This window comes from Panulirus ornatus, chromosome 16, assembly GCF_036320965.1.
Source record: "Panulirus ornatus isolate Po-2019 chromosome 16, ASM3632096v1, whole genome shotgun sequence".
Taxonomy (NCBI): Eukaryota; Metazoa; Arthropoda; class Malacostraca; order Decapoda; family Palinuridae; genus Panulirus; species Panulirus ornatus.
In genome coordinates, this window is record NC_092239.1 from 17,603,320 (window position 1) to 17,630,763 (window position 27,444).

A 27,444-nucleotide genomic window follows, 5' to 3' on the forward strand; every position below is an offset into this window, starting at 1 on the left:
GTTAAGATGTCTTCCTTTAGAAATCGCGTCAGTAATGTGATAACAACCGATCAGGTGTTTTACACGAATTCGTCCACTGCAGCACACAGTCTGCGATATGTGTCGTAAATAGGACACAGCAGATCTAAAGAAATATCGCAACAGTAAACACTGCAAAAATAGATACAGCTGGTATCATCAATGATACTGCGTCATTATTAGCCGATAACATTACGAATAAGCATTGAACGAGAATGTAGTTAGTCAATTATTTTCTACAAAAATGGTTCGCATCATGCTATATGCAGCGGTAACGGGGACACAAGAAGGCTATTGTGCAGCAGTGGGGAGTCGGTGATAGCTTGAAAAATTACTGGCGTTCGGGTAGGTTGTTTATTTTGCAGATGTCAGATATCTTGGGTTGACATTAGCTTACCCTACCTTACCCCACCTCAACGTAACAAAGAGACTGCGTGAGGGAAAATATCGATGTCAAAGATATATTGGTCGGCAAAATAATGTTTCACCCATCCGCAACTACTAGTCGGCAATATAAACACCACCTTAGGTACTGCATCACAGGGAAGAGGTAAAGGGTCGGGAAGTAAGTAGTATCGTATTTCTAGATCCCGGACAGGTGCTACTGTAAACTTAATTGCAGATGTTTACACTCATATCGCAGGGACTAGATTACGGCTTTGCAACAGTTGCCGCCATAACCGAGCACACGCTCTGCTGAACCCACACTGCTTTATCCGGCTAAGCCCGTCGATACTGTCTAGATGACGGCGTCACGCTATCGTACCCATGGGTTGTACCGTCGTGCTCGTAAGGCCACATTTTATCACTCATATCTTATCTTCGTTACTTTTGATATTATAATGTTAAGTGAACCTACAAGGGAGCACGTTAGATTTTCATACATACTAATGAACTAACAAAGATTAATTAGTAACAATATTCGCGATCCGATCTCTGCAATCATTGAACTGTAATTCAGCGATAGATTCCAATGAATAATTCTTATAATCATGCAGTATTTTCATTCAGCAGTCATCCACACGACCGATCCTGGGATTAACGTAGATTAAAGCGCTGTCTAGCGTTGATCTACAGCGAAAATTTTCTTACACTGTACGGCCGAAAAAGTATATTTTTTCCTGCACAAAGTAACTGACATCAATGTGCCTATGTTTTTGTAACATATTTTCTCCTATTGATTTATGCTTTATTCTTACCTGGTCTCTTTTAACACCTGTGATTCCTCTGTACCCATATCTAAAGCCTATCGTTTTACGTATATTCTTAACAAGGCAACACCCTAATCTGACATCTTCCCCATAAGGCCAAATGCTTTCTCTTTCAAAATTTACGCATAACAAACTATTTTACCACATCATCAGTTTGTGTTCATTTCCTACGTATAATCAATTATAATACGGTTTCAGAGAAAATGTAACAGCTACTTTAATGCTGATTATTACTAACCTTTTCTTGCCTATGCTGCACGCTGTTCTTAGAGCACGTAGCTTCAACACATCTTACGGTCTCTGACTACCTGACTCACCAGAAAATCTTTATCTTCCGTTACATGCATCTGGTATTGTAGAACATAACACATACCTGCATTCTAATGACAGAAGTGAAATCGTGGGAAGACATTCTTTCAATTTTTCTGACTTACAAGAATCAGAAGCACAGGAGGATCGAGCAGTGTTCAACAGGGTTCTCCTCTATGGCAGGACATGATTAATGTGTCAAAGCAGGTTAGGTGCTTTGGTGAACGCAAACAACTGACCTTACCTATGAGACGGCTTCTCTCATGGCTGCACGATACAGTTTTCTCAATCGTAAGCTAAGTAAAGTAAATTTATGCGGACGCCGAAAACTTCTATTTACAGTCGCTGCCATATTGGTTGTTGTCAGGAACGACTGTAGTGGCCGCGTTCAGTCAATATAAACAAAACAGATGATGGGGTGCGTTAGCACTGTAATGCGATTTCTTTTTTCCAGGCTGTAAAGTATAATGTAACTGATCTCTTTCACTGACTTTATATAAAAAAGAACTGAGTTTAGATCGACATAGTTTAAAAAGACAACATTAACGCTCACGGGAATACTTTCAAGTATATTTTCATCCAAATTTGGCCATTTTTTGCCATTTCTACATTAAGTTCGAACTAAAACCGGAATCAACCGCTACTTTTTCAGTTATCAGACATTTATATATAAGTACGGTCATATTAGATCTGATAAGATAAACTAAGACGAAAAAGTTTGTTGCGAATTGTGATAAGACGGGTAAGACAAGTCTGATTAGATATGCACAGTTTATATATGCTTTGTCTATAACTATCCCAGGACCAATTTCCTTGAGAGAGTCACGGCGGATCAGGGCCTTTTTAAAGGTTCCTTCAACCCAAGGCTGTATTTCTTCCATTAGTAGGAAAATACGGACTCTTTCGAGTCAGAAATTCTTTGACGAGAGTTTACATCCAAAGATACAGCCTCGTCATCAAAGGCGACTTTTCACATGAAACCTCGAGCAGGCGGGGTCCGGTAACACCGCGATGTGTGTGTATATATATATATATATATATATATATATATATATATATATATATGATATATATATATATATATATATATATATATATATATATATATATATATATATATATATATATATAATTGCAGGGTAAGGTTAGGTTAGGCAGGACTTACATTAAACTGAATTTTTTTTGCATCATCATATTCTGTGTTCAATTGGTAAATGGGATTGACCAAGAGGATATATGTGTCGGAGGTGGAGGGAACGAGGAGAAGAGGGAGACCAAATTGGAGGTGGAAAGATGGAGTGAAAAAGATTTTGTGTGATCGGGGCCTGAACATGCAGGAGGGTGAAAGGAGGGCAAGGAATAGAGTAAATTGGAGCGATGTGGTATACCGGGGTTGACGTGCTGTCAGTGGATTGAATCAAGGCATGTGAAGCGTCTGGGGTAAACCATGGAAAGCTGTGTAGGTATGTATATTTGCGTGTGTGGACGTATGTATATACATATGTATGGGGGGGTTGGGCCATTTCTTTCGTCTGTTTCCTTGCGCTACCTCGCAAACGCGGGAGACAGCGACAAAGTATAATAAAATAATAAAAATAATAAATATATATATATATATATATGATATATATATATATATATATATATATATATATATATATATATATATATATATATATATATATATATATATATATATATAAGGTTCGATCAATTAGTTTTTGATAATGAACTGATTAAAGAATGAATGTGATTTTCATTTCAGAGTTCTCCTCGTCGAAAGAGTTTTAGCCTAACGGTTGCAAAATATTGCCAGTGTTAGAAATATATCAACTGAACTTTTTTAGCCAGCAACAGCACTCAACAGGACAAAAGTACACACTAATTCAGTCCAACATTTCACTTTTATTTTGCCCTTGTTATTGGCTACATACAGTACACACACGCTCGGGACGAAACTACAACATACAGAGGGAGACACCCTACATCACAATACCTCACCTCCCGTCAACTTTAACATTCCTCCGAGGTTGTTAATTTCCCGAATGTGATAAGGGATGTCTGCTGTAGGGGAGACTGGAAGTTATACAGAGAGTGTCACCCGGCCACGGCCTGGTTCCGGGTAAACAATGTAATTTTTAACCTGATAATGAATGCCTATCTTGCCATAAATACAATGAACAATGGAAGATTTTTTATACATAAATTCATACAGTATTTATAAGTAATCTGAATGCAGACATCTGAATATATTTATATATATATATACCTCTTGATAATGTACATGCCATGAGAATGAGTGTGAATCTCATTTACACGGAAAGGAAAATGTTAAAAGGTTTTCACATTCACATTTTGTAATTTCAGACACTATACACTTGGTGTTAAAAAATCTCTTCAATCATGAAGACAATATCTGCCGAAGAAAATAAATAATTTCAACACTACAACAACCTGCAAACGCTGAACACGGGAGAACATTGTGGTAACATCCAATGATAGTCACGATACATTCTGGTTGTGAAGAAGACACTTTGAACTATATACATCTTCATACTCTAGACTATCCTTAACCCTAATGACTAGACATTGCACTCATCCGACCCAGTCACCTAAGGAGACTTGTCTGTATTGCTATATGTACACCAGGACGAACTTACTGTCGGTTTGAGTATTACTTACAACTTACGATAGACTAGATCAGTACGCTCCTCCAGTAGGTCTCAGACCTGAGAGTACATACAGTAAACAGACATTACCTTATCTCCCAGATAACATAAAAATAATGCCTGAGAGCAAATTAAAGATAATACCTCAGTACGAGAATCAGAATATTTTAGTTTCATTAGACACAACACGTGAGTTAAGTCTTTCATATGGCAGTTCTCACTACACTATATACAAGATAAGACTTCAGTACATTTGGTCCATTCTTTCAGGTTATCACTAGCAAGGATTTCGTAATCTTTTTATGCTTCGCTTTCCGAAATCCTTCCTCGTTCATAGAATTAAGTGACCAAAGACTTTACTGACAACATCGTACATCAAGCATCTTTCTGGGGTGGACGTCACTCACATTCGTAACCAAATTCTGTATTACACTGCCTGAGCCACTAAAGGTGCACAGGTACGGCAATTATAAACACACTTTCTGCAAAGAAATAGAATTCAGTTTTCAGCGAGAAGATCGCTTTTTTACTTACAGAAACTATGAACTTCATGGGATCCCACGAAGAGCTCAGATGCCAGTACTCACTCTAGCGACGTCTTACCTAGCAAGCCAGTAGAAACACCTTGGTGGTAGGAGACCCGAACTTTTTATTAACACCTTGCTTTAAGCTGGCACCGGAGTGAGTTGTGGCACCTTCATAATAAGTATCTCCTACGTCTTTGGTATGTTGCTGCGATACGTCACTCTGGCACTCAAAGACCACCAGAAGTATTAACGTGAAACAAATCAACAAAACACATAAATAACCTAGTCCTAGAAAATTTTCTTAGTATTTACAACAACAGCAGCAAAATATGTGAGCACGTGCACTGTCAATACAAAACAGACTTTGTGATCTGTGTTTACAAAGAGATAGCCTGAGCCAACATACACGGGGCCTGGTAGAACTCCTGCTATATGAGAGGATACACCATAATTTATTTAGCTACGAATTCACTGTTTACTGAAAAAAAATCTAGAAAATGTCAATAGTTTACAAGAACGAATGTGGTTTATACTTCCATATGCTAATGCCTTCAAGCCGGTCCCCTCAAATGATGTTTCGCTCTTCGCTATCGTCTGGTGTTTTTGTGTAGGTTAATCATGAAGCTCGAAGAAACAGGGATAAGTTACGTGGGAAATATGTATGGAATATGGCTAAGAGAGGAAAAGATAAGTTGTGTATTGAAGAAATGTAGTGGTATATGGTAAGGCAATTATAAAGACTTTTGGGGAAAATTATAGCTTAACAGGAAGTATACAGTAGATAGAAAATGTAAGAAGAAAAAAAAAAGGACCCTAAGAACGCTTAGTGATAAAGGAGGTTCAAAGAGCATATATGGATTTTATTAATACCTTGGAGTATAGCATGAGTGGAGAGGGTATAGGAGTGAAGTTAATCTAGAAATATCATAGATACAGTAGGACTGGGTAAGTTGTAGATATAGGATTATCTGCATATAGTACTACAAATAATAAATGCAGGAAATTCTTAGTAATTACTGATTAACACAAGAACATGCTGGCGAAATTTGAAATGGGGATAATCAATTTACTGTATTACAAAGATAGAAAAAGTCATAAGGTAGAAGTTGAGGGGCATATCTGTTAAATCTTAGATAAAATGTAAGAGGATTTACAGCGGAGTTTATGAGTTATAAAACATAAAAAGAAAATCTTTGGGGAATATTCTGCACGCATTATTGTTCTGAATGCAGGTAAAGGCATACATGATATGGGCAGAAGAACTTGTAGCCAGACACAAGAAGGCCGAGAATAGGGTACACAATGAGCTTCAGAACTGGAAAAAGCGACTGGAGAGAAGGAGGAGTGTAGCCTAGCTCGACACATACCGGCCTGCTTGAGAAAGACTTAAGATGGGTCTCACAGCGCAGTAACCACTTCTCTTATGGTTATATTTCATAGCATTTGTAATAACAGGTCAGTGATTTATTTTGCCAAATACTCCGAAGTAAATTTACTGCATGCGATATATATTAAATTATTTCCTATAACAACTAGTTTTGAATTTGTTTAATAATTTCCTCTATTGCTTGAATTACAGGACAGAGAAGCGATCATCGATAACAGGAAACTCAAGAAGATATGTGTTCTGCACGCATTTCAACCTACTTTAAACAATACAATGTTATATAGAATAGGAAGGGTTACTAGATCACTCGTCTTGTGATAGATTGTGAGTATATGAACCACATTCGGAAAAAGCTCTTAAGGAAGGTGCCCACGAAAAAACCTATCACAGTCCTTGATATTTAGACAGGCAGTCAAGACAAAGAAACAAGACACAGAGTTTCTTTTTTGGGTCATTGAGTACTCTTTCTGAATTTGCTGTTTTTTTTTTCTTCATTTTTTTTACAATTTTTCCTATAGACAACAACTACGAGGAACTGTTCCACTGTGGTATGGAATGATGAGTCAAGCCCTCGGACAAGGGGGATGTCATCGATGCTCCTGGTCACATGATTCAGTACACTACATGGAAATGATGACTGCACCTCATACATCAATAGAGTGCAGAGCAGTCCTTTGGCTCTTTGTTGTCCTTAAAACATTTCGCCTTTGGCACAAAAATAATAATACGAAGTTAGGCACTACATTTTTTTTCTGCCAAAAATTCTTCTATAAGATACGTGTGTAATTATCCGTCTGAACAGATAAAATCTCAAATTGTCTTTAAACTAGCAGATGATGCTCAGTTTAAATCACCTTTTACATACGAGCACCATACATTAAACATGCATTATGTTTCCCAAGAACGTGGCTTAATATTTTTCCTATTATGCGCAGCACAGTCAACAAGCATCCGCACAAGAATGTCTGGCCACATCCTGTTGAAACCCTGTTATGTAGGAGCAGCTCCAGCCAGGGAGGCGGAGTCATGTCTCGTTTTTATGAGTGAGGTCAACCTGAGTGTGACCTAGGTTACGAGGAGTCATCACTGCTTGATTCGTGATTTTGTTGTTGCTGTTCCTGTTGCTTGCGTGCAGCCTCTTCCTTCTGCTGATGCTCTGGGTCTTTCATAGTGGCGGCGACGTAATCAATAGGTCCACTGCCCGAGGAGAACTCCATCTCGATGCGGTACTCGTGGCGAGCCAAGTACCTCACGTACTTCTCCGGCGGATCTTCACTGGTGACGGACACGGAACGCATCACACAGTGGCTTACGGTGGTGGCTGGCATGGTAAACTCCACGTAGCAGTATTTATCCAGAGATTCAGGCATCTGGTCATAGGCAGTGAGGTTCATGCGGCAGGAGAAGGAGTGAGTGGTGTAGGCGCCCTGACCTTCCTTGGGCAGGCGGGACATCCTCCACACGATGGCCCGGTGCTGGTGTTCGTACTTGGCTTGACCTGAAGTGACTTCCATGAGCGCCGACTCCGCTGTCTCGACGGCACCCATCAGCCGCTCGATACCCTTGACCTTACCCGTTCTGTTGGGAGAGTCGGACAGGTTAAGGCAAGGCAGAGGACATGCACAACACTGACATGGTTCTCAATAGGTAACACATGTTACCTTTTATACAAAGATGATGGCAGAAGTTGTATCTTGCAGCTTAAAAGTTACATGGCATTATTTTACATTAAAACTTAAAAAATTCTAGATTAAGGTTTAGAATCTTGGAACGAAAGGTGAAGTTATACTACTAAAAAAGAGGTATCAAACATAAGTACCATATTTCCTGGCACAGTGCAGGAAGTAGGGTAGTAACTTAAGAAAGAGATACAAAAACATGAAAGTTTAGTGTGAGGTGAACAAATGGACATTTTGAAACTGGGCTTCTGAGGATTTTCACCGTCATAACACTACAGGAAATAATAATAGTAATAAAAAAAGAACGAACATTGCTAACAGTTGCTGAAAGATCATATGAAGAATGCATATTGACGGGTTATGAATGTGAATTCAGTCTTTTTAACCTTTATTCATAAGTGAGGTTTCTTATTCTCGAGATCATTTTTATCATTCGCCTTTGTACTCTAAACAATCTAAATCAACTGCATAGTATGGAGCCTAAAAATGTACCGTATAATCCAAATGTGGTCTCACCAGCGCAAGATGAAGTTGCAATAATACTCTAGAAGTTTCATTGCTAACAGTCCTAGTAATGAACCCTAACATCCTATTAGCCTTACTATACACGAATACATTGTTGCCGCGGCTTGAGATCCTTGCTCACCAGTACTCCTAAATCTCTTTTGCATTCTATTTTACCAATAGCAATATCGTCCAGTTTGTGATTAGTGTTCCTGTTTTTACCCACATTAAGTGTTGTGCATTCATCTATGTTGAATTCCATTTTTCATGCACTCGCCCATTCTGATAATCCAAATCTATCTGAAAATTTATTGAGTTTCCATCAGAGTCAATCACGATTCCTATTTTTATATCATCGAAAAATTTACTCATGTCACTGGTTATTCCAATATCCAGATCGTTATATATATATATATATATATATATATATATATATATATATATATATATATATATATATATATATATATATATATTTTCTTTTTTTTTTGTCGCTGTCTCCCGCGTTTGCGAGGTAGCGCAAGGAAACAGACGAAAGAAATGGCCCAACCCACCCCCATACACATGTATATACATACGTCCACACACGCAAATATACATACCTACACAGCTTTCCATGGTTTACCCCAGACGCCTCACATGCCTTGATTCAATCCACTGACAGCACCGTCAACCCCGGTATACCACATCGCTCCAATTCACTCTATTCCTTGCCCTCCTTTCACCCTCCTGCATGTTCAGGCCCCGATCACACAAAATCTTTTTCACTCCATCTTTCCACCTCCAATTTGGTCTCCCTCTTCTCCTCGTTCCCTCCACCTCCGACACATATATTCTCTTGGTCAATCTTTCCTCACTCATTCTCTCCATGTGCCCGAACCATTTCAAAACACCCTCTTCTGCTCTCTCAACCACGCTCTTTTTATTTCCACACATCTCTCTTACCCTTACGTTACTTACTCGATCAAACCACCTCACACCACATATTGTCCTCAAACATCTCATTTCCAGCACATCCATCCTCCTGCGCACAACTCTATCCATAGCCCACGTCTCGCAACCATACAACATTATTGGAACCACTATTCCTTCAAACATACCCATTTTTGCTTTCCGAGATAATGTTCTCGACTTCCACACATTCTTCAAGGCTCCCAGAATTTTCGCCCCCTCCCCCACCCTATGATCCACTTCCGCTTCCATGGTTCCATCCGCTGCCAGATCCACTCCCAGATATCTAAAACACTTCACTTCCTCCAGTTTTTCTCCATTCAAACTCACCTCCCAATTGACTTGACCCTCAACCCTACTGTACCTAATAACCTTGCTCTTATTCACATTTACTCTTAACTTTCTTCTTTCACACACTTTACCAAACTCAGTCACCAGCTTCTGCAGTTTCTCACATGAATCAGCCACCAGCGCTGTATCATCAGCGAACAACAACTGACTCACTTCCCAAGCTCTCTCATCCCCAACAGACTTCGTACTTGCCCCTCTTTCCAAAACTCTTGCATTCACCTCCCTAACAACCCCATCCATAAACAAATTAAACAACCATGGAGACATCACACACCCCTGCCGCAAACCTACATTCACTGAGAACCAATCACTTTCCTCTCTTCCTACACGTACACATGCCTTACATCCTCGATAAAAACTTTTCACTGCTTCTAACAACTTGCCTCCCACACCATATATTCTTAATACCTTCCACAGAGCATCTCTATCAACTCTATCATATGCCTTCTCCAGATCCATAAATGCTACATACAAATCCATTTGCTTTTCTAAGTATTTCTCACATACATTCTTCAAAGCAAACACCTGATCCACACATCCTCTACCACTTCTGAAACCACACTGCTCTTCCCCAATCTGATGCTCTGTACATGCCTTCACCCTCTCAATCAATATCCTCCCATATAATTTACCAGGAATACTCAACAAACTTATACCTCTGTAATTTGAGCACTCACTCTTCTCCCCTTTGCCTTTGTACAATGGCACTATGCACGCATTCCGCCAATCCTCAGGCACCTCACGATGAGTCATACATACATTAAATAACCTTACCAACCAGTCAACAATACAGTCACCCCCTTTTTTAATAAATTCCACTGCAATACCATCCAAACCTGCTGCCTTGCCGGCTTTCATCTTCCGCAAGCTTTTACTACCTCTTCTCTGTTTACCAAATCATCTTCCCTAACCCTCTCACTTTGCACACCACCTCGACCAAAACACCCTATATCTGCCACTCTATCATCAAACACATTCAACAAACCTTCAAAATACTCACTCCATCTCCTTCTCACATCACCACTACTTGTTATCACCTCCCCATTTGCGCCCTTCACTGAAGTATATATATATATATATATATATATATATATATATATATATATATATATATATATATATATATATATATATATATATATATATATATATATATATATATATATATAACGAAAAAGAACGGTCCCAAGATTGCAAGATTAACCCCTGAGGAACACTACTGGCCACATTGCCGCACTTCGATGTAACTCCGTTGATGCATACCCTCTGTTTTCTTCTATCAGTGAGCCACGCCCTAATCCAATTAAATACACAACCCCAGATGTTGCGTGCCGCTATTTTTCTAAGCACGACATACTCGTCCATCAGAACGACAGTCGATCATGGGGCACAACGGTATGATGATCCTTCAGCATGACGCTACGACCCTAACGTAAGATGGCCTGGCCTTCAATCTAATCCTTAAGGGTCAGGTCAATGACCAGGCCATCATATCCAAGGGTCGAGGAGTCTCGCTCAAGAACTATAACTCTGCACTCAAGGTCTGTAACGTTGTGCGTGAGAGACTGAAATGACTTTAGCCATGAGGTGAAAGAGGAGAGGGCCAGGGGTATCAAGAGATCATGGACACAAGTTGAAAACTGGAATGTTCTTTTATACAAATGATTCTTACAGCCCCGATGAGGAAGTCAACAAGAGTGCAGCAGACAGTGGCTACAAGTGATAAATTATCGACAAAGGTAAAGGCAAACTTTGAAACAGATTGAGGTGAACGTGAACGGAAAGAGATTGTGGATGTTATCGGGACTGAGCTGCCAGAAGATGGCAAAGGCACAATATTTTTCGTATTTATGGAGAAAACTAACGAGCAAACTAGAAAGCAGATTGAAGTAAAGGCAACTGGAATACCTCAGCTTTGACAAAATTAAGCAGGAGAACAGAATTACATGAATCAAAATGATGATTATCGAGAAGGTTACGGGAAGGTCTACTTCAGCGAGAGAGGCTGATGTTTATTCTTGTCAACGCTCACTACCGGAAAGGCTTATAGTCTCAACTCATTCTGCACAACGTACGTAGGCGTATGTCGTCACATCTAATGGTGACTGGGAATGAGAAAAACGAGGAAATCTTAGGGAAAGTCCGGAATCGGCTGAGAAAGAGCTGGTTGAATGATCAAAAGTATTTTTTTGACATGCGGGGGAATGAAGTGTACAATACACGTCGGCAGGGATGACAAATTCTTTAACCTCCTAACCACATAAGGGGCAAGTCCAGAGCCGAGGATCATATCGCTGTGGTTCAGGGTTTTACCAGCGTGCTTGAAGGCTGCACCGTCCTGCCTGATAAGTTAAGAGCAAAGTGACATGCAAGCAGATACGGAATAGCAGGCAACGGTACATCTGACTAACACTACTTAGAGCACTTGTGATGTCATACACCGTCAGTGCCAGGGGAAGGAACTTCATCTACGCCACCAAGCTCTCCGCGGCACCACGCCTACTGTGATGACAGAAAATAATAAAACTTACAGGTGTGATGAGGTTCCTCCTGCCTTACCTCCTGTGTGCTGATTTGACAGAGCCGTATCTGAAGTGCTTCTCGACGCGGAACATGTAGATCCAACACTCAGGTAAGGGAAACCTCACCACCACATCCTCACATGGAACCTGGGGACCAACCAGTGATGTAAGTCTTTTGTAAATACTATCTCTCGAGTGGAAAGATAAAATTGCTTACGTTGATCATAAGTTCGGCATGTGTCAGATTTTCATCCATTTTCAGCCACAGTTCAAACACAGATAATTTTAAAGCATTGATTAATGGCAACTGCTGGTTCGTTGTTTTTGTCATCTATGACTATCATTTACGTTATCATCATTATGGTTGTCAATACCATAGTTTACTGGGATCAGTATGACACTGGTTTCCTTAACACCTTGAGCACGATGGTACAACCCTTCAGTCTGATGGTAAGATCTCTGAGTGTGATGGCCTGACCTTTGACCAGACTCTTAAGGTTCAGGTCGAGGGGTCTTACCACTGTGTTCAAAGGTAGTACCGTCGTGTTCAAGAGTCGCACTGTCGTGCTCAAGGTAAGCGTTCCCTACCACCGCCCCTCAGACCCTCGCTCACACTCACCTGTCCCAGTTTCCTGCCGGAGAAGCCTGGAACGAGGATCTCGCTGAAGATGTCCACTCGGCGCCCCTGGATGGTAACTTTGGTCTTCACCTGCAGGGGAAGCTCTCGGTTCTTGGGCGGACGTACGCGGAACCTCATCAGCTCGATGTAACAGGCGTCAGGAGGCTTGTACCTGGGGAGAGGAAGTGTGTTACCAGCTAGTGACCAAGTGTTCCTCTTTGGATATTCTCACGTATGGTCCTTTCCAACATATATATATATATATATATATATATATATATATATATATATATATATATATATATATATATATATATATATATATATATATATAGACAAAAGTAACACTATATTGATTTCAATATGGCTACACTTTTAAGAAGAATGCACCTTAACACACACTACTCCTCTATAACCCAAGAACACCAGAGCCATGCTGATAATGATGCAGGCAAGAGCTGTGTTTGTGGACTTACTTTATGTGTTGAGTCATCTCGAACTCCTCGCTGTCGACACAACAGTGGAACTCGACCGCCTCCAGCCGGATCCACTCCTCCGTGATGACGGGAATGATGTCGTGCCGCCCCACCACCTCTCGCCCCTGCTTCCTCATGTCGTTGATACCCAGGTCAACGTCCGGCATGCCTGTGCCACACAGTCAAGAGTCAGCTGTGCTCATGTTGTCTTACATAAACCTCCATATCATCAAGCATAAGTAGTCAAGCTTCAGCTGCGCTCGTGTCTCACAGGCTTCCATTCCAAGACACTTAACTGAACACAACTCTGTAACGAGCGGCTACAGTCGCAACGAAAAGTTCCGGCTTACCTATACGAGTCGAAATGTTGGCGGTTAAGTGAGTCGCAGTTGGCAAAGCTTATATTTTCAGCATCAAGTCAGAAGAAATAGGCTTTCTTTCGCTTCAGCAAATCCTATGCTGAATACCCAATAGCGTTTGGCACCTTATGAAAGGATATTAACACAACTACAACTTTTAACAGAGGCAAAGTTCTGATTTACCTCTTATGTCAGACTGTAAGTCTTTCTCCCTCTCAAGAGTGCAGTAGGTTTCATCTAGTTGAGAAAGTTCCACACTGCAAGTGTCAACCTCTTGGGAACAAGGGTGAGGGATCTTAAGCAGGTGGGCACACACTTGAGCACGACCTTACGAGCTTTGGGCGTGTAGGCCTGACCTTAGAACCCTTGAGGTGTTCCGTCAAACGGTGCCGCCATTACAACAAGCAAGGGTGGTACCATCGTACTCCAGAAGGGTATCAGGCAATAAAAATAGCGGCTGTCTGCTGGCCTGAGTCAGCAGACAGGCAGTAATAGAGGTAACGACTGTTGATACTCGTCCTCACGGAGGAATGTCCTACTAGACGAAAAAGAAACATAGCCAACCACCAGGTAAAAACAGCACGTGTCTTACGCTATGAATTATCAAAGCACTGATTGATCATATAGCACTGTGAATGAACGAATCGGAGGTCCAAATTCATGTTGCTCATGGATTGAAATTTGAGATTCAATCACAATGCTCTCTCTCTGCTAATTGGTAATGGACTCCAGCCTTGTATTGCTTAATAACTGACTTGTTTTCCGATCTGGTAACACATGGAGACCAAATATAATTGGTTTATTCAATAACTCTGATGAGGGTTAATAGTATTTTCAATATTAGGGGAGAAAAATATCTTACGATAAGAACAAGAGGAATGAACAGACAGAATGCAATAGCGACAGAGGTAGAAAGAAGTCACACTGGTGGAACACGGCAGAAATGAGAGGTACGGGTGATATATAGGTGTAAGAGTTACAGGTGAGACAAGAGGTACAGGTGAGAGGTAGAGATGAGAGTTACAAGTGAGACACCAGACAAGAGGCACAGGTGAGACGTAGAGATGAGATACAGGTGAGACACAGACGAAAGACATAGGCAAGACATACAGACGAGAGGTACATGTGTTTATAGAGATGAGAAGTATAGACGCGAGACAGATAAAGGAGGTACGGAAGAGACACAGAGAAGAGAGGTACAGGTAAGACAGACGCGAGAGGTACAGTTGAGACGGTGAGGAGAGGACCAGAGACCAGTGATCTGAGAGGGACTCACCAGAAAGGAAGCCCAGGAAGAAGATCCTGACGCGGGCGATCATCTTGTGGACGACGTTCTTCTGGTCCTGTTCCACGTAAATCTCGTCCACCGCCGTCAGCTGCACCTCCTCTGATTTGTAGTTGAGGGCGCGGTCCCGGTGCACCGTCAGGGTGAAGAGCTGCTCCTCCACCAGGGAGGCGAACAGCTACGTGGCGAAAGAGAATAGGATATATTCATGGCCCTCTTTACGATACCAGTAGTAAGAGAAATGATACGTTTTATCAACTAAACTGACTTTAAATCACTTCTCCTGGGATGTACATCTAGCAAAGGTGAGGTCGCTGTGGATCGGGACGAGGATGGAAGAGAGAAGACAAAGTTGTTGATGATATACTAATGAGAAGCTTTTGAGCAAGACAGTGCAACCCTGCCTCTTGAACTGACCCATAGAGGTCAAGTCAAAGGCCAGGCTAATATGGCTAATGATCGTGGCGTCGTGCTTGAGGAGTTAAGTGAAGTGATGTGACTAGTCTCATTGTCACATTAGCCACTGCCTTTTTTGTCTCCGTTTTTTCCGGCCGGCAGCGACCTCCTTCCCCCGTACCTTCCAATCTGATAATCATTCAACATGAACCCTCCTCATCCACACCCCGAGTGTCTCAGACCGTCTAACACGGAAGGAATTCATGAATATGATTCTAACGGCGATACAGGAGACACGGTTGTGAGGACAACCCAGCGCAAGGTCAACATATGATTATCATGTCCTAACAAACGTCTGCCAACATTCACGGGCATGAACCACATCGGAGGCCACTCTACCGATCTAAAACAAGAATGTCTGGAGTATTTTGATGTCTAACACAAAAACGTTTCCTGACAATACCTGACAGTGTCAACTAATAACAGCAGAAAGGGCAAGTCGTGTTGTTCTAACCTTCAGATCCTCGTAGGTTTGTGTACCCAGTTTGAGGAGCTGGGAGATCTGTGGGGCGTGCTCGACGGGCATGCCCAGCTTGCGCACGTCGCTGGCAAACTCCTTGACGTGCTCGTAGTCGCCGGCGATGGCGTGCTGGGCGAATTTGGAGATCTTGGTGGTCAGTCTTTCAGCCTTGGTGACCTGGCCGGGTCGCACGCCGGGGCGCTCCTTGTAGAAGATGTACTGAACCTTCACGGTGAAGATCTTGCCGAACTGGTCGAACTGCTGGGCTCCTGCGGCAAGGGTAGAGCACTGTGAGTGAGGGTAAGAGTCTATGGCGAGGACAGGGAAGGTGTGAGGATGAGGGAAAAGCTGTGGCGAAGGAGAGCGAGATGTGTAAGTACGAGGGAGAAGTAAAGTATTGTAATGATAGTGCGGAAGGTGTTCAGTGTGGTCGAGTGGAAGGTATTCAGTGTGGTCGAGTGGAAGGGGTTCAGTGAGGTAGAGTGGAGGGTGTTCAGTGCAGGAGTGGAGGGTGTTCAGTGTGGTAGAGTGGAAGGTGTTCAGTGTGGTAGTGGAAGGTTTTCAGTGTGGTCGAGTGGAAGGTGTTCAGTGTGGTCGAATGGAGGGTGTTCAGTCTGGCACAGTGGAAGGTGTTCAGTGAGGTAGAGTGGAGGGTGTTCAGTGTGGTCGGGTGGAAGGTGTTCAGTGTGGTAGAGTGGAGGGTTTTCAGTGTGGTCGAGTGGAAGGAGTTCAGTGTGGTAGAATGGAGGGTGTTCAGTGTGGTAGAGTGGAGGGTGTTCAGTGTGGTAGAGTGGAAGATGTTCAGTGTGGTAGAATGGAGGGTGTTCAATGTGGTAAAGTGGAAGGTGTTCAGTGTGGTAGAATGGAGGGTGTTCAGTGTGGTAGATTGGAGGGTGTTCAGTGTTGTAGAGTGGAGGGTGTTCAGTGTGGTAGAGTGAAGGGTGGTCAGTGTGGAAGAGTGGAGGTGTTCAGTGTGGTAGAGTGGAGGGTGTTCAGTGTGGTAGAGTGGAGGGTGTTTAGTGTGGTAGAGTGAGAGGGTGTTCAGTGTGGAAGAGTGGAGGTGTTCAGTGTGGTAGAGTGAAGGGTGGTCAGGGTGGAAGAGTGGAGGTGTTCAGTGTGGTAGAGTGGAGGGTGTTCAGTGTGGCAGAGTGGAGGGTGTTCAGTGTGGTAGAGTGAAGGGTGGTCAGTGTGGCAGAGTGGAGGTGTTCAGTGTGGTAGAGTGGAGGGTGTTCAGTGTGGTAGAGTGGAGGGTGTTCAGTGTGGTAGAGTGAAGGGTGGTCAGTGTGGCAGAGTGGAGGTGTTCAGTGTGGTAGAGTGGAGGGTGTTCAATGTGGTAGAGTGGAGGGTGTTCAGTGTGGTAGAGTGAAGGGTGTTCAGTGTGGCAGAGTGAAGGGTGGTCAGTGAGGTAGAGTGGAGGGTGTTCAGTGTGGTAGAGTGGAGGGTGTTCAGTGTAGTAGAGTGGAGGGTGTTCAGTGTGGTAGAGTGGAGGGTGTTCAGTGTGGAAGAGTGGAGGGTGTTCAGTGTGGTAGAGTGGAGGGTGTTCAGTGTGGTAGAGTGGAGGATGTTCAGTGTGGTAGAGTGGAGGGTGTTCAGTGTGGTAGAGTGGAGGGTGGTCAGTGTGGTAGAGTGGAGGGTGTTCAGTGTGGTAGAGTGGAGGGTGTTCAGTGTGGTAGAGTGGAGGGTGTTCAGTGTGGTAGAGTGGAGGGTGTTCAGTGTGGTAGAGTGGAGGGTGGTCATTGTGGTAGAGTGGAGGGTGTTCAGTGTTGTAGAGTGGAGGGTGTTCAGTGTGGTAGAGTGGAGGGTGTTCAGTGTGGTAGAGTGGAGGGTGTTCAGTGTGGTAGAGTGGAGGGTGTTCAGTGTGGTAGAGTGGAGGGTGGTCATTGTGGTAGAGTGGAGGGTGTTCAGTGTTGTAGAGTGGAGGGTGTTCAGTGTGGTAGAGTGGAGGGTGTTCAGTGTGGTAGAGTGGAGGGTGTTCAGTGTGGTAGAGTGGAGGGTGTTCAGTGTGGTAGAGTGGAGGGTGTTCAGTGTAGCAGAAAACAGAAAAACCACATAACAGACGACCAAATGCTCCGTAGTGAGGTTATGTGCTGGAGGACAGTAACTGTATCCTCCATTTCTAATCCATATAAACATGGCCACAGGACAGTACAAAGGAAATGTGTTGAGCGTGATGCAGGACTCACCAATGTCGGAGACGGAGTAGCAGGCCTGGAGGGGCAGCTCCTGGAAGGGGTCCTTGTCTTCCTTGCTGTTGTAGAGCTGGAGACACGCGGCGTCCGTTAGCTTCACGATCACCTTCTTCCAGAACCTGCGGGTACAGCCCGGGTCTTGTCAGGCGCTCCCGCTGGCCAAGGACATCGGCATAGGATGCGACATTTGCAGCCAGTGAGGCTTGACACTCTCACGAGGCAGAACATAGCGATCTCTGATACTGATACAACCAACCATCCACCGGGGTGTCAGGGCACAACATGTAGTCGAAGACTTTGCTCTAGCGTACGGCTAACGTAAGTAACTGAGGCAAGAATATCCTTTTCTTTTTTTTACCAAAGCTACAGATTAAGGCTTGTGTAGTTATTCATCCCCAGTGGTGTCAGGATCATGGAAGTGACTTTACCACATTACCCAGATGAGAAGCTGGAAGACTTGTGTTTGTGGCCACCGTACACACACACACACACACATATATATATATAGGACAAACCCGAGCCTCCCCCCTGACAACCCCATCATGGAATGCAAGGAGGGGAAACTGCGCCCCGTACAGACCTCCCTCCCACCCATCCCTGTACTGTTAACATCCTTTACGTCAAGTATCCAGCTGACCTGGAGTCGGGATCAACGTCATCTAAAGCCAAATCTCACTTATGAAGGAGTGTTTTGGGCGCGAGTTGAGCAATTTCGTCAAAGGTCTTCGTGGATTCTGGTACTTTTAACATTTGAAATCAAGCCTGTGAACCGACGGAAAGCATTTCATATTACACGTGGCTGGGTTTTGTGTTTAAGATTATTGTAAAAGAAATCTTGAATTTGAACTCAAAATGAAATGTAAATCATGAGTAATGCCAGTACCGAGGTGGACAACTTGAGGGAAACCTCAGCAGCATTGCTGAATTATAAGACCTACATGACGTAGACAATATCACGGCCAAGTAAGACCCAAGAAAGATAATGGAACACTGAAGTAAATCCCTGAAAGATGATAATACGATCGTTCAGCACGATCCTTGAGCACGACGATGCGACCCTTGGGTATGTTGGCTTGACCTCTGACCTTTATCTCTCGAGTTCATTATATCATATGAGCAACAAAATAAAATGAGTCTAGATTTTTTTTTCCAGAGATCTGTCTGGTGTAAAGTCATGGATAACTATATTCACGTAGAATACATTCCGGTGACCTGAGACGGTTTACAAACCCAGGATGACGCAATAACTAAACTTTCACTTTAAGATGCCGGTGGTCAGAGGATAACAAGTACAGTGTGCAAATCCCGTAGGTGATTGCTGTTGGTTGGTTATTTGGACTTTACGATTATCGACCACCAGAGTCATTAAGGCTGTCCCTATGGAAGACATAGCAGTGAGACATAGGAGTGAGACAAAGACTGACAGAAGATGAAATAAATCTGATTTGAAGGACAGAGAGGCATGAGTAGACGTAACATCTCTTCGAAAGGGAAATGAGTACGTAAAGAGAGGAAATATTATCCTGATTAGGAACAGTGCAGTAAAAGCGCAAGAAAAAATTCTCCAGAGATGGAGGAAGAAATGGATTGGTTCTCAAGTAAGGCCACAGAGTTATACGAAAAGAGGAAGAGTGGTCAAGAAAAGGTCAGTGGGACTGGAAGGGGTGAAGGAAAGGTCAGTGGGACTGGAAAAGAACAGAGATATAAATCAGAGAAGAAACAGCAAGTTTTGCATCACAGAGAAAACAGGATAGTTAAGGGACGATTACATGGAAACCTGGATGCAACGAGACATTCCTAAGTGGATGATAGAATAATAAAAGACTAAACGAACGAGACGAGTAATCAGAGATCATAACCGAGAGTGAGAAGATCAATCAGGTGGCTGAGTCTTGAACGAGAAGTGTGCAGTTCTGACTGACAAGACAGACCACTCGCTGGAAGGCACAGGACATGGCTCATGCAAGTTACTTCAGTATTTTTTGTTATGATTGTATCAAACCGTGTGCAAGAGTAAGGAAAAAGAGAAAATGATAAAAAAAAATCAGCATGCAAATATCCCTCCTGATGGTAAGTTTTGATTCGAAATCATTAAGACCATTTCACCTATAGACAAATATTTGCCCAACACTCATTCGCCATAACGTACCTTCATATATAGACTTTCTGGACAAGAATGGAAAAAATCAGTTGCATATTGCATAGATAATTGCCTTTTACCACAAAGGGGCGAAAGCTACAGGGAAACAAGCACCAGTCCAGAATGGTATGGAGGACATCTTCACAGTTAATGTGTTGCATATGTCTGAGCGAAGCATGTGCTCGGCTTATGTTGTGGTCAAAGGACAGTACCTGTGTGTAACACTGCCTGGCTGGCAGGTACATTGGAGGACCCCAAGGTTACCAGAGGAACGTTAAGTCTTCCAACGACTCGCACCTACACCCCTCCTGCCACTACTGGATGAATGTAACAACACACTCTCTAAATCACACTTCATGAAACTAATATGAAAAAGTTTTCTTCACAAAATTCACAAGATATTTACAGAGAATTCTAAACAGTAAAACAGACAAAACTAATTTAAGTACTCTTTAGAAATGAATCTCACGTGACTATAGTTATTCTAGCTTCAACTCACTATGACTGTTCTTGGGGAACTGTCGAAAAATTCTAATTCATGAAGACAACTAAATAATTAGTCAATAAACTGTAAAATGAGTTCTATGTCAAAGACAGGAAAAGGTCAAGCTATGAGGGATCTTGTATATAAATAAGCTTTAGTAATGGTATTCTAAGTAAAAAATATATATATATATATATATATATATATATATATATATATATATATATATATATATATATATATATATATATATATATATATATATATATATATGAGCAGGTAAACAACAGTCCTCATAAATGCCTCAGACAAGAGCAGAGACTACATATCAAAATACGACTGTCCCAAAAGCATCAGTGAAAACTTTTGATACTGGAAACACTGAGGGTCGAGGTGAGGACGGTCCCACTTGGGTCAAGACAGTTTTCTTTACTTTCTCAATTATTTACATCTGGTTAACCATTTTCTTTTACCATTCCTGAAAGATAGTGTAAATTAGTGCCAATTATATCACTAGATTAGAGTTACTTTTACTGACTGGAAGACAATTTATGGTTTAAGAAAACCGGTAATAATCATTTTTAATACCACATCGTGGCACATGAGAGAGACAATAATGTATCAAATCCTAGTTAACAACTGTTTTGTACTGTGATGCAGATCTAGTCAAGACAAGATGATGATCTACACTAGTTAACTATGTTGTGAGCCGTTGGAGCAGTCATCTCAGAAGCTGTGTTGCAGGACTGAGGACGGTGTTAAGGATGGCTGAAGAAGCTTGAAGCCGTTACTCAAGACTTGAATCATCAATGCCATTTAAAAAGGAGAGAAAAAAAAAGAGAGAGCTGGATGGGTGAGCCTTGGACTAAGCTACAGCAATAGAAATAAAGAGCAGCTAAGTAACTTCTCTGACCTGTTCGTCAAACCTCCTCGTCCGTCTTTGATTTGCAAGTTAGAAAGGCTGGCGAACCCAGAGGAAAATAAGGTGTTAATTCACCTCGTACTGTTCATAGTGGCTGTATTTATTTCAATCTACGTGTGTATCATTTTTTTTTTCTTTTTTGCATCTTGACATCACTAAATCTTTCTGAATTTAGATATTTAGCAAAACTACTTCCAATTAACATAATTCACATGATACGGTTCTTTCACACGCGCAACTACGTTTACTTTTAAAGAATTTCTTTTTGTTATCTTGATACACATTTACTGCAAGTACAAATTTGGCTGCCTCCTATACATCTGAGATAGAAAGTTTGAAAAACAGATTGGGCTGTCAACTACAGAATGAAGAAAAAAAAAAATAGAAATAGAATGACAATGAAAAATGGTTGACGCCAAGCTGACGATGCTGAGAGCTACTTCACCTTTGTCCTGTGATCTTCTTCTTGTTGGGCTGCCGTAGGTACATCTCCCAGACGGGCGCCGGCAGGTGGGTGCGCGGGAAGGGCTCCAGCGGTTGCGACTGGTCCTCCTCGAACAGCGGCGTCGGCGGCGTCTCCACTGACTCAGTGCGCTGCAGCTCTCCTGATCGACGGGAATAAACAGTTCATCTCTGTTCTGACCTTGAAGTTCCTGGCCAAGATGGGGCTCAGCCAAGCGACTTGATAGACATTACAGTCAACGACTCATATACATAATGTCTTTATAGGACCTGCTGCTGAGCAGAAATGGTTACGTCTATCATCAGCACAGGATTTCCTACTGGTGGAGAGATATATTACTATCTTACGAGCATTGTCATGTACTTATGACTTAAGCAAACCAATATGAGCAAGGACTAACATATCTAATGAGCGCCTCGTCTCAATCTCTTCAATTGACCTATTTCAAGTGATTTTCCCCGCCAAAGTCGAACTTTCTCAGGGACAAGCACCTTCACTTGCCGTTAACATCTGACTTCTGGGAATTAATATTCGCGTTTTTCAATATCTGTAAATATGTGGTTGTGCATCGATCATCTGTCCTCTTACGTTAAGTCTAGAGTTCATGCAAATACCACGCAACATATCGCTGTGTCAAAACAGTCAATCATTCTCTACGAGTGATTGTTGCACTCGCTCAGCCTTGTTTGTTTCGAACCTCTCAGTCCCAATCTCACTCCCTACCTCACTCACTTGTCTACACTTCTCACTCTCTACCTCACCCACTTGTCTACACCTCTCACTCTCTACCTCACCCACTTGTCTACACCTCTCACTCTCTACCTCACCCACTTGTCTACACCTCTCACTCTCTACCTCACCCACTTGTCTACACCTCTCACTCTCTACCTCACCCACTTGTCTACACCTCTCACTCTCTACCTCACCCACTTGTCTACACCTCTCACTCTCTACCTCACCCACTTGTCTACACCTCTCACTCTCTACCTCACTCACTTGTCTACACCTCTCTCTCTACCTCACTCACTTGTCTACACTTCTCACTCCCTACCTCACTCACTTGTCTACACTTCTCACTCCCTACCTCACTCACTTGTCTGCACCTCTCACTCTCTACCTCACCCACTTGTCTACACCTCTCACTCTCTACCTCACCCACTTGTCTACACCTCTCACTCTTTACCTCACTCACTTGTCTACACCTCTCACTCTCTACCTCACTCACTTGTCTACACTTCTCTCTCCCTACTTCACTCATTTGTCTACACCTCTCACTCCCTGCCTCACATGTGACCCGTGTTAACACTATCGTATCACATGTCACCTGTGTTAACACCCTCTCATATCACAAGTCACCCGTGTTATCATCCTTTCATCACATGTCATCCGTGTTAACACCCTCTCATATCATGTCACCCGTGTTAACAATATCTTATCACATGTCACCCTTGTTAACATCCTATCTCCTCACCCGTGTTAACACTCATATCACACGTCACCAGTGTTAACAGCCTATAATATCACACTGTACTCTCCCCGTGTATATCTACATCCCTCCAGGTCTGCCAACATTAACTCCTCTTCCCCACCCGTCATTATCATACCTTCATTACGGATTGCAGAGTCTGTGTTCACTCTTATCGTAAAGAGAGGGAAAGAAAGTCAAATTTGCATCACTCATCAACTCACGTTGCTCATACACAAACATTTCCCTTTGTTCTCAACTCGCATCAAACTTCCCCTGCTTAATTACCATTCCTGATCTGTTTCCCTGAAGCCAGGTACATGAATGTGAATTTGTTGATAACGAATGAATATGCGTGATGTCTAAAGAGCTCAAAAAATACGACTCGTTATTTTTCTACAGGCGGTGTGTACCTGTGATATCAGTGAAAAGCTCAGTAATGTAAGCTGCAGTGAAGTATCAAGCAGTCCATTACCATGTGTGGATGTGGGGGTAGTGGTAACTAAGACTGCTTTTAACAAAAGTGTGGCTACAGTCGCAAGGGTAAGTGGCAGAGTGGTGGCGGGGCATACAGTGTACTGTGCTACAGCAGCAGGTGTGGGAGGAATGAGAGATAGGCTGGGGGGTCGTAAGTTACCGCATGAGTGAATGTTACTATGTGAAGAGCGAACAAGCGTCCTCAACATACCACACACAGACAGAAAGGTGGACATATCTTGTGTACAAGGAGGTCAACATGAGAGGGTGACCTACCAGCGGCATCAGCGGCCGCCTCAACCACATCTCCAGACCATCGGTCGAAGGGGTTGAACCTTGGGGAGGAGTCGGTGAAGGCGGCAGCGTTCGCGGCAGCAGGCGGCGGCGCTAGCACCGGCACAGGGGAGACCGCTCGCGGGGACGCTCCCGCTGCCTCTACGCCGGCTGGTCTGTGGACAGATCATACCCTGAACTACCTCTACAGGTGTCAACACATCATTGCTCATGATCTGGGTAAGCTAGTACATGGAGATCATGTAACAAACACTTTGGTTTGGCTGATTTTTACCTTTACTTTAATCATGCTAACAAGACTTAACTACATGACTGTCCTCCCACATCACAATATGTTTTGAGATTATAATATCAACTGACGGATGGATGATGGATAAGCTTAACCCCATATGTGTCAAGTGTTCCTGACCAATGTGCTGCAGTACTGACTTGATGACGACGCTCATTGGTCCCTCGTCGGAGTCACCCGAGGCTTGGCGCGGGGCGCGACGCGGGGTGGACTGCGGCGGGGGCGGCGGCTCGTTCATGGCCAGGAAGGCGTCGAATGGTGCACTGTCGCCAAATCCGAAGCCCTCGGGGCCTCCTGCTCCGGACCCAGCGGTCTCGCCCCACGGGGATGACGCTATGTACACAGAGAAGCAACATGAGGAACCAGCCAGGTTCTAGCACATGAAAATGTATAATAACACTAATTAAACTAAAATTAATATGGTTGAAATGTTTTCATCCAAGGTGGTTGAGGGCACTTATCTCTTCCAGAAAATTCACTGTATTTCTTTTTGAGTCTCCTACCACCTGTTTCCATCTCGTATAGATATTGGATGATTTAGATTATTTTAATATTATTCCACAGGAAACCCTTCCACAAAATTTCACTCCAATAGTCAGACTTATACTAAGAGAACAATACATACAGAAAGCTTTGTGCATCCATCTATAAGACTCACCTCGTGCTGTGGAGGCGAACGGGTCAGCATGAAGCTCATCACCTTCTTCAGTCACAGCGCTATCGAATCTGGCAGCGAAGGCGTCAAACTCTTCGTCAGTAGCAACTTTCACCCCAGCAGCAGAAGTGGAAACTGTTTTCACCTCTAGCACTGTGGCTGGGGGTGCGGTCGCGGGAGCAAATGGGTTAACCATAGTGTTCCCTTCGCTCTCGGCAAAGATATCTAAGGATGGCTCATTACCCGCCCCAAATAAGCTCATGCCAACGTTTGGCGCAGGAGCTGAGGAGCCAAAGAGTGCAGCCCCTATAGAATCTGCTCCTGATGCAACTGGTACAGGAGCTGCTTCACTTCCAAAGATATCAAAAGCTGACGCGGTTGATGTAGGAGTGTTGCTGAATAAACCTGCTGCAGGTGAGGCTGGAGGCGCAGGCTGTGCAACGTCGCCAAAGAGACTGTTCGCTGGAGAACCTGGAGGCACCGGCTGGGATGAATCACTAAAGATACTGGCTGCGGGAGAAGCTGGAGGTGCCGGTTGAGGAATGTCTCCGAAAAGGCTGGCTGCTGGAGGGGCAGCTTGTGGGGCACTGAAAAGAGCATCACTCGTCGTACTGGAATTCGAAAATGAACTCGAGGTGTCTCCGAACAACGCTGTTCCTGAGTCAGGTTTAGAGGGAGCTGCGAAAGCATCTGGAATTCCAAATGCATCAGTTTCTCCAACACTACTGGAATCGCCGAAAGCATCTGTCGCACTATCCTGCGGCGGCCCACTTGTGGAAGACGAAACATCCGATACACCAAATGCATCAGCTGCATCAACTTTGCTCTGATCGCCTAAACTACTAATATCTGTCACCGGTTCAGTTTGAGCTGGTTTTAATGGAGTGCCAAGATTATTCGACGCGTCCAGGGAATCTGGTTGTTCGTTGTTAACTACTGGAGGAATTGGTTCGGGAGAACCAAACACCTCCATCGCCTCCATCTTCTCTTCAGTCACTGAAGATGAATCCTGAGCCTCAGTCTCCATGATGGTTACTTTGTTAGCTTCTTCACCGCCGTCCTGGCTGGTGGCCTCAATAACGGTCGGTTCGCTGTCCGTCTGCTCACTGACTTGTTCTGGGGAGACAGATTCTTCTACTACTGCTGATTCACTCTGGTTCTCAATGGGAATACAGGATTCTGTCACGGCAGGTGTTTCACTAGAGACAGATTCCTTATCTGTTGGAGTAGGGATAACCGGAGCTTTGCTCTCTTCCTCGCCAGATAAAAGGACCACAGGCTTTGCTTCATCATCAGAAGGACCAGAGAGGAGGTCAGAAGCAGCCTGTTTATCCACTTCAGCTTCTTTCGAGGGTATTTCTGAAGATAGAAAGTCGTCGAATAATAAATCAATTTGCGATGGCTGTGTCTGTTGTGGCTTGTTGAATAAACTAAGGATATCCTGATTAGTTTTCGGTTTTTGAGTTGGAGTGTCGCCAAAGAGGTCGAAATCATCTGAGATGGTAGGTGCAGGGGTTGGAGATGCAGTAGTGGCAGCCTTCGTCTCGTCCATTTCGTGGTCACTCATGTCTATAGTTTGGCCAAAGATGGCACTAAAGGCATCAGAATCCTTTTTGGGGGACGTTACCTGAATGTCTGGTGTAGGGCTACGGGAATTTGCAGCCCCGCTCCCTGGCGATGGACACGGCGTTCTGGTTGTGTTCAGTTTTTCATGTAAAGTGTCTGTTGTTGCTTCCATCGCCCCTATAACTGTCTGCAAGAGATCTTTAGTCTCTTTCGATGGAGGTGGTGGCCTGGGCGGGGGTGGTCTTGCAGGAGCTGTGGTGACATCCTGCGCAACAGGACCGTCACTCATAAAGTCAACAATAGGGGAGGATGGCGCAGGTGGCCGTGCTGGAGGTGCTGGAGGATGTTGCGTTACCTGTGGCGCTGTAGGACTGCCAAAAAGATCTTCTGAAACTTGATTGACTTGAGAGACAGGCGCTCCAAATAAGTCCGCCTGAGTCTGTTGTGTATCCTCACCGAAATGTGATACGTCTGAAGTTACTGTGCCAAAGGGATTCATGTCGGTAGGGTATGCCGTAGCATTCCCAAACAGATCAGCAGCCGCAGCACTGGATTCATCAATGTGATCACTGAAAGGATTAATTCCGGTGTAAGTTGCTGCATAGTCAAACGCCCCTCCCATAAGGAAGGGGTTGGCAGCGGCATCCCCGACGTCCGCTGGCGGAGCGGGATCATCGAAGAGGAAGGGGTTTTTCACGTTTCCACTGAAATCCATTT

The 27,444-nt window shown here is 43.5% G+C and overlaps 1 protein-coding gene across 1 annotated transcript; it reads right to left on the reverse strand.

The window, feature by feature from the left end:
• Positions 1-3,423: 3,423 nt before the first annotated feature.
• stnB (stoned B) lies at positions 3,424-27,442 on the reverse strand. Its single transcript, XM_071671363.1, has 11 exons — positions 25,165-27,442; positions 24,647-24,839; positions 24,200-24,372; positions 21,964-22,123; positions 17,967-18,091; positions 15,778-16,052; positions 14,859-15,045; positions 13,224-13,392; positions 12,748-12,919; positions 12,166-12,275; positions 3,424-7,699 (listed from the first exon to the last, which is right to left on the reverse strand). Exons 1-11 carry the CDS (start codon positions 27,440-27,442, stop codon positions 7,192-7,194), a joined length of 4,350 nt encoding a protein of 1,449 aa, XP_071527464.1. The 3' UTR covers positions 3,424-7,191.
• Between the last annotated feature and the right edge of the window lie 2 nt (positions 27,443-27,444).